Source organism: Pleuronectes platessa, chromosome 15 (assembly GCF_947347685.1).
Source record: "Pleuronectes platessa chromosome 15, fPlePla1.1, whole genome shotgun sequence".
Classification (NCBI taxonomy): Eukaryota; Metazoa; Chordata; class Actinopteri; order Pleuronectiformes; family Pleuronectidae; genus Pleuronectes; species Pleuronectes platessa.
Window position 1 is genome coordinate 2704852 of NC_070640.1, and position 8682 is coordinate 2713533.

General features: G+C 44.1%; 1 protein-coding gene across 1 annotated transcript; it reads right to left on the reverse strand.

The window, feature by feature from the left end:
* Positions 1–5801: 5801 nt before the first annotated feature.
* On the reverse strand, positions 5802–7449 carry LOC128457570 (E3 ubiquitin/ISG15 ligase TRIM25-like). Its single transcript, XM_053442321.1, has 2 exons — positions 6083–7449; positions 5802–5976 (listed from the first exon to the last, which is right to left on the reverse strand). The coding sequence occupies exons 1-2, from the start codon at positions 7232–7234 to the stop codon at positions 5947–5949; spliced, it is 1182 nt and encodes a 393-aa protein (XP_053298296.1). The 5' UTR covers positions 7235–7449; the 3' UTR covers positions 5802–5946.
* Between the last annotated feature and the right edge of the window lie 1233 nt (positions 7450–8682).

Below are 8682 nucleotides of genomic sequence, written 5' to 3' on the forward strand. Positions count from 1 at the left end.
TACTAGACATTCAGATGTATACAAGAGAAACAATATTTATTAAATCAACCTACAAACAAGTGTGTGTGTGTGTGTTTGAGTCCTGTACGTTTGACTGTAACTGGTGCGTTCAAGTACCACATTTAAAGTAAAGTAGAACGCAGCTTCAGGCCGTTGCCTGACTCAGCCTCGTGGTTTAGCTGCTGTGTAACGTGTCCGTGTGACTTTTAAGGACATTTGGCTTGGGGACGTTTTTTTGCTCTTTAAAGCGTCTGAAGGACCAAGATGAACCATCTGCCCAGCACCAAATGCCACTTAAAAAATAAATAGGTCAAAATCAACTGCCACAGCGGCCGGTAAACCTCAAAGGCTCAATTAGGCTCCACTCGGTTCTGAGCCTGTTTTGGACAAATTTGCCAATTAGTCAACCGTGTCCTTCTTGAGCCGCCGGCTCTGTCTGTCCCTGCTGTCACTCCATTGGACGTTTGACGACGTTAAAACACGCTGTTAGCCAGTTAGCCAGTTAGCTACTTGCACCTGAGTCGCTCCAGGTAGATTTTTATCGGCAATGGTGGTGAAGAAAACTCCCATGATCCCACGCTGCTTCACAACCTCATCAAACTCGCTCATTTGTGTTTGTACTTTGTGAAAATCGTCAGTTTCAAGCCCCGTTTTCACTGATGTCCAGATCTGATGTCTTCTCTCCACTCAGCTCACATGATTCTTTATATCAGGGCTCATTGTGCTTGAATTACTTTGCACCATCCTCATGCTCCCACGCTGAGACCGTCTGACTCACACGCTCCCACATCCTGGGAGCTCAATGCAGTGTCTGGATGGATGGAGAAGAAGCATGTGGTGTTACAGTGGGAGCCAGTGAGAAGGCTTCAGATACATACTGCTCAGGAACGTTCATAACATCCCGGCCGCAGCACATAGACAACCACAATATGGATTACTCAATATTTCAAGTTCAAAACACCTCACGTGCGATATTTACTGTACGAGATTCCTTTGATTCTGTTTGGCTGTGGTGCTAAATAAGCCAGTACTCCCAGTGTCCCAAACGTTAATGTGATGACTCTCCATTGGTAATTACTCTCACATACAGAGGAGCAGGCCACATTAACCTTTTGGCAGACAGCACCTGTGGACCACTTTTAAAAGCCCCGCTCCTGCGCTGCCTTCTAAATGGCTGCCAGCTTTATTATCCCCGTCTCAACTGCAGCCAGTTCAAACCCAGTCTGCCCATCAGGTCGAGCTCCTTCCTGGTCAGAGCAGCTTTTGTCTGATAATTAATAATCTGTGATGTTTTTGTTCTAGGACTCGGTGCCAGTCGCTGGAAGCATCGTGTTGTTGTGTTGTCCGACCGTCCGTCCCCACTCTTGTGGACATATTTAACAAACGCCACGAGGGGAATTCTTCACATTTGGTGCAAACGTTCACCTGGACTCTCAGAGGTCAAAGGTCAAGGTTGCTGTGACCTTACAAAGCATAATTTTGCTCTTTTGAATGCAACGACTGGTACAAACTGCTGTAGCACGATCAATTCATATCTATGAGACGTCCTTGATTGTTCCTGCTGCAGTTATTACATCTTAATGATGTGTTCTGTTAGCATGATTAGCCGTATCAACACCCAGTTGTGTTTAGAAGAAAATCATTTGTATATCAATGCAGGGATTCTTGTGTGTGTGTGTTTGTGTATGTGGAGGGGGGGGGGTGCACACTCAATTGGCTCTGATCTAGAATCCTGAGTTCTAAATGTGACATGAACATATCAAAGAATCAAACAACTGTTGTATTTGTCATGTGACCTGGACTCAAATATCAAAGCACAAACTGTTAGAAGTGATTTGACTGATCTGAATTTGAATTGAACGATATAAAAAACACAAATACATGTATGTCACCCAACACGACTCGTATCATATAATCACTTCAATACTTTTTACACAATATTAAACTAAAGACTTTCATTTCTCTACATAGATTCAACACACACAAACGCACACATCAACTCACGATAACATATTCCACACAAACTCGTGTAAACCTGAAATTCACTCAACATTGAATCTGTGTCTCGATGCATCTATTTCCATCCTTCTCAGACAACCACTGTCTGACCAGTGAGTCCCCTTAGATGGTGTTGGTCTGGCCCCCAGCTCCACTCTGAGGATCCCTGGAGTTATGTTGGACCAGGACATGTCATTTGACCCACATATTAAAACCAGTCCCTATAGAAAACCTGTCCTCCATGCATTTACGCTCCCTCGAGATTGGATTTCTGTAGCTCTGTATTATCAGGATGTCCCAGTGAGTCTGCTAGAAGCCTCCAGTTGGTCCAAAGTGCTGCAGCGTGGCTCTGACAGGAACTAGAAGGATCACATTACTCCCGTCTTAGCTTCTCCTCATTGGCTCCCTGTAGAATTCAGAATGGGATGCAGATGGAGTCTCGGCTCTGCTCGAGGTTTCTTCCCGTTATTGAGGCAGTTGTTTCTCTCAGCATTTGCCAAAGTGCTGCTCACTGTGGGAACTGTTGGGTCTCTCTATATTCTTTAAGATCTTGACCTTATATGTAAGGTGCATTAAGAGAAGGTTTGTTACGTGAATTTGGCAAGTGTTTACAAATACAACTGCATTGAAAAACTCAGGGACTTGGACTATATACATGTCACAGTGTCGTCATATATATCATTTCATTACAACCGGAACAAACATCAAGTTGGACTCAAGTTTGACCTGATGAGACTCAGACCTGTGACCTCAGCTTGGTTTGAATCCTGATTTCGTTTTCTTAAGATCACGTAAAGATAAGTTTTGTTTTTGGCCTCTCGAACATATTATCTCCGGGCTGCTTTCAGGGAACTTCTTCAAATTTGGACCCGTTGCCACTTGAGGATGAACTCATTAGATATCAGTGGTCAAAGGTGACAGCGACCTCATTATCCTTGAGGGATTTAAACTGCTGATGACAATAAAGTCTCACTGTGCAACAGGAATCATGTGTGAGGTGATAAACAGCAGCAGGTGGAGTGTTGTGTTGATTTCCTCTTAGTTACCCATCGGTAATTTTCTCATGCAAAACATGTCAGGGTCAATTTCTCTGCCTGTCCAGAGAAAGACGTCCCTGCTCTGGACACTCGGGTCCTGAGTAATGGGTCTGTCCACTCGTTTATCTTTCACTGTCTCCTGCTGAGGTTCACAACTTATTCATTATTTGTGAAGACGTTTTTTTATTATACTGTACATATAAAACGGAATAATTGATGAAATCTATATTTCGGCAGACAAGCGATGATTGGATGCAAAAAAAAAAACTGAAGAAGGAGAAAAGTAAAGTCACAGAAAACGTGGTGGGAGGAGGAGGAACTGTTACCTCAGCAATTTACAACTGATGCGAAAGAATGAGGAAAGATTAAGAGAAGAACAGAAGGTCAACAGATTTGATAAAAACAAGATTATCTGGGGAATGTGTGGATAATAACCAGACGTCTCTCAGCCTTGAGGAGTGGCTGTGTGGTTTTTTTAATGTTCTTTTGCACAAAGTATTTTTTACGGCCTGTTTTTAAACCCTGTTCCGACCTTTTGACCAATCAACCACTGATTGATTCATAGATATTATCAGTCAATTGGGGCTAAAGACACAAGACATAATGAGAGGTTGTAAAATTTGAAATTGAAAATGTGACAGGAAATGCACGAGAGACTCACATTCCTTTAAAAACTGCTCGTGGGCACAACAGCTGTAGGTCAAGATCAACCAATAACTTCCCATTTTTATTTTGAGATCATTGAGAGGATTTGCTTTTTGTCTGGATGAATGCAACAGGCGAAAGAGGCTGTTACCTCGAGAGGAGGCCACAGACATATTTCTATATATGAATAGCTGAAAAAATATTTGCCCTGCTTCGTCAAAATATAGAGAGCGGGGGGGCCGTAATAAAACCAGTCAAATTCATAATAACTGATAAAATGATTACTCACACTGAGCTGTTGTTTTTAATTAAAGCTGGAAATGTCTTTGGTCACAAACGGGTGGTCTGGGAGAGATGCAGCGATAACGTCCATGCAGACTGGGATGAGGGGTTGGGGGATGGGTTCATTCCAGTGACTCATACTGGGCCTCCAGGAGCAGAGGGTGGAGGAGGATCATTGCCGCTCTCCAGACAACAATATTGTCTAAATGTCTTCTTCCTTTGCCAGCTTGAACTCTGTTTCTTGATTTGAAACTATAGCTAACTTTCCTTTCTCTTCTTTTCCATGACCCGTTAACCTGTGGATTCTGATGGTGTCCTCATCAAATAGGTAAGTCACATTCAAGCTGTCATTTCCCGCCCACATTTCCGTAAATGAGGATGATCATAACGGAACAGATGACCTCTGTAGTGAGGTCACATATATACTGTCGTTAAAGTGGGACAGATAATGAGCTGAAATATGTAGGAGGCAGAAGAGGTGGGTGAATGACAGAGGGTCGTGCCCGTGTAATCAGTGGAGCTGGTGAAAGGGTTGTTTCGCTGGAGCGTGTTTGATGTGGCGGGGGGGGGGGGGGGGGTGTCTAAGGAAAGCTTGGCGACGCACCGGGTCAGGTGATCACTCCCGCAAACGCTTCTTCACGAACAACAGGTGTCGCTTCACATTCATCATATTTCTGTGCAGAAGGATGTCAAGTTCTCTCTCTCTCTCTCTCTCTCTCTCTCTCTCTCTCTCTCTCTCTCTTTTTGGAAAATCTTCTTCTACCCAAGGCCCTTCAGGTGTGATGAAATAATCTCCTCTCTCAGCCTTGGTGGAAGCTCCTTTTTCATTCCCATGATGCAACTCACCTTGAATACCTTCATGGGCGGGGTTTAAATACGCATCACAGCTGAAGTCAGTGAAGGATCATTACAGAGTTACCAAAGGCTTAATTATGTTTCAACTCCACTTTAGGCCATAAAAACTGTCAGACAGCTTCAGAAACAACAATATTATATCGGGGTTGAATAACTGTGACATCTTAACAAAATATACTGTTACACACAAATTCTACATCATGCATTTTCTGTGTTGATTCTATGTATCACTCAACTCATAAAGAAATCATCCGAAGCAGAATCTTGATCTTTGAAAAAACTTTAATGATAAATCCTTACAATCTTTTTTTGGGGGGGTTGAATATTTCTGATTGAAACTGTACATACATCGTACTCTCACGGCTGTAGAAGGTTAGGCTACTGTATACAAATGAGCTTAACATGAACATGGCTTAAGTGTAACAAGTAATCAACATGCTAGGTAATGACAAAGATCAATACAGATTCTAAAACATCACACAACCTGATTTCTACATTGATTTAATAAACAACAGCAACATTAGATCTTTCAAGCACATTCATGTCAATGCAGTTATAGATTTCTGTCTTTACAAAGTGAGAACTGAATACATGTGATGAAGGAAGGTCAGTGTTTGATTGACAGCTGATCTCTGTGCGGAGCAGTAACGTCACCACGACAAACTTTGATCAACAAACATGGAGACAAGAGAAGTTAAAGATTTACACACAGAATCTAAATCACTGCTTTTAATGACTCGAGTCTATTTGAGTTTACACAACTCAGCTGTGGCTCCATCATCATAAACCATAACTCCAGCATAGAAAGGCTGAGTGAATGTGGTCTGGACTCTTTGGAGGAGAGTCATGGTGTCAGAGACGCTGTAATAGGACAGAACACCTGCTCTGTGATCCAGGTACACTCCTACTCTGGAGGACACAGGACCTGACACTTGAGTCTCGATCCTGTTGTGACAAAAGCTATAACTGTTTCCATAACAAGATAATAACCAAGATTTATCATTGTATCCAAATAAACATTCAAGTGAGTTTCCTGCTCTGCTGATGTTCTTGTATGTGACTGCTACACCAACTGCTCCTCCCCCCACCTCCACCTCCCAGTAACAACGTCCAGTCAGACTCTTTCTACTCAGGACCTGAGGCCAATCAGTGAACCTGTCTGGGTGATCAGAATAAGACTGTTCTTTACTCATTAATGTTACTTTTCTGTTTCCCTCAGATAATAACAGATGTTTGTTTACTGTGTTTGGATCCAGTGTGATTACCTGTGAATATTTTAAGAAGTCAGCTCTGGTCTCTGGCTCTGGTTGTGTTAGCAAAACATCCACTTGAGACACAATCTGTAAAATCTCAGTCTCTGTCTCACTCAGAATGTCCTGTAGTCGACCTCTGACCTGGGACACAGCTGCTGTCACGTCCTCAAAGTTCCTCAGAGGACGGATCCTGATGCTGGATGAGTGATCAGATCCACTGAGTGGTGACAGTGAGGGGTAGTTGTGTAGAAACTGGTTGTGGTCCTCAGTGTCTGAGAGCTGCTTCAGTTCATGGTCTTTCCTCTTCAGCTCAGTGATCTCCTGCTCCAGTCTCTCCTGAAGCTCTCTGACTCGACTCACTTCAGTTTGCTGCTGGGATCTGATCTGCTGCCTCACATCAGAGCTTCTTTTCTCCAGCAGACGAATCAGCTCAGTGAAGATCTCCTCACTGTCCTCCACTGCTTTATCAGCAGAGCCATTGACGGCCATCTCCTCCTGTTGAAGCAGCTTCACGTCTTTCTCTGTGTCCTGGACTCTCTGCTGGATGGTTAGTCTCCTCAGCCCGAGCTCTCTCTGCCTCTCAGTCCTTTCTGCTGCAGCTGACACTGTGTAGTGGTCTTTATGTTCCTCCACAGAGCAGAGATAACAGATACACTGCTGATCAGTGCGGCAGAACATCTTCATCACCTCGTCGTGACGAGAGCAGATGTTCTCCTGGAGCTTCTCCGAGGGCTCCACCAGCTTGTGCTTCTTCAATGCAGCTGAATGAAGATGACGCTGGAGGTGTTTTTCACAATAAGAGGCCAAACAAACCAAACAGGACTTGAGAGCTTTCAGTTTTCTCCCAGTGCAGACATCACAGGCCACATCTTCAGGTCCAGCATAGCAGTGATCAGCAGGAGCAGCTTGGAGTCCAGTCTTCTTCAGCTCCTCCACTAAATCAGCTAACATGGTGCTTTTCTCCAGGACAGGCCTCGGTGTGAAGGTCTGTCTACACTGAGGACAGCTGTAGCTTCCTCTCTCCTCCCCATTGTCCCAGTGGGTGTTAATACAGCTCTTACAGTAGCTGTGTCCACAGACAGTAGTCACCGGATCCTTCAGTAGATCCAGACAGATTGAACAGCAGAATCTTTCTCCGTTCAGTAGATTTTCTTGCTGCGCCATTTCAGCTGCTGCCAGAGACTGAAGAACAGATTCACTTCCTCTGAGCAGATACAGATCTCTGCTCCTCCCCCTCTGGTTCACTTCCTGCAGTGACTAAGCTCCCACAGTTCCCAGCTTGTTGTTCACTGGTTCTTACACTGACACACCTGTGAAGGGAGGAGACACAGACATATCCTGACTGGGAGGAGCTGGTTGTGTTTGAGGAAGAAGTTGTTGGTGTTTCAGGTTTTACTGCATTTCACAGCGGCCTGTTGTCACCTGGTGTTAAGAGGAGATTCAGTGAGAGGCAGAGTGTGTTCTACGAAGAATGAAAAACTAACAAAGTAGAATAAAGGTTAAGTTAAGGTTAAGGTCGTCTTTACTGTCCCCGAGGGGCCAGTTGGTTTGTAAACAGTTGTCACACATAACTCATACACATCATAACAATACATACATACACAAAAAGAGCACAAATAATCCATTAGTCATTTGTCAAAATACTAAAACATATTAAAATGTGTGTGTGTGCCAAACACCAGGGCTACAGCTGGTTTAAGAGTCAGACCGCTGAGGGGGCAACTGTCTGTCTCTCTCTCTCTCTCCCTCTCATGGTCAACCCCTGGTTAATTAACACACTCACACTCGGATCCTAATGCCTTTGGTAAAAATTCCAGCCACATCAAGATAGTCATGGATTAAATGTGTTGTCTTCTCACGGATCAGAGAGGAAATGGACACGGAGGCGGCTGGACGTTGAAATTGCTTCATTCATGCAATATCTAATTTTTTACATCTTCATAAAGGGTGAAAGGATGGGACGGGCGATGAACTTTCGTTTTCAATTCTTTGGAGTTGAAAGACGTCCCACAGCAGCATGTCACTCGTCTAATCCCCCCCCCCTTCATGGTGCCGGTCACTCCAGCTGAGCGTCATCACATTTATCGGACTGTTAGGCCCCAAAAGAGAAGCACCCTGTGTTTGACAAGGGGAGCCGGCACTCACATTTTAATGAGCCTCCGGAGAGGACGAGGAGGCCGCCTTGTTTACCTACAGGCGCCGAGCATTGTGGGCAGGTACAAAATATTAATGCTACACGGAGAGTGTGTGGGCAGCGTGAGCATCTCCCACGTTGTCCTCGCTCGGCGCCAGTCAACGAGCGCTGCCTTTAATTTCCATTCCTTGCTTATCTAAAAGGCTAAAAGAGATTCTGCTCTTTCCCCTACAACCACAGGGAAGCGACGATGTAACACAATGCTTTTATTTTTATTTTATTACGGTATTATGTGTGTCAAGCAGAGTCCGGTGACCTTTTAGTATTTTCATAGATTGGATTTCCACCCTGGCCCGGGAACAGAGACAGATGGTGTATCGATGGAAACTATCACAGGGCCTGGATGTCTCTATAGGTTCGAAGGTGCCTGTTAATCTTTCACACATTTCTTTCATTTGGAATAAAAAATTCTGAATTT

What these genes read in the sequence shown, in the direction of transcription:
- LOC128457570 (XM_053442321.1), bottom strand. Translation starts at nt 7,234, where the DNA reads ATGGCGCAGCAAGAAAATCTACTGAACGGAGAAAGATTCTGCTGTTCA. An exon ending in ACTTCTTAAAATATTCACAG is followed by an intron (nt 5,977 to 6,082) that starts GTAATCACACTG and finishes CTGATCACCCAG; the next exon opens with ACAGGTTCACTGATTGGCCT.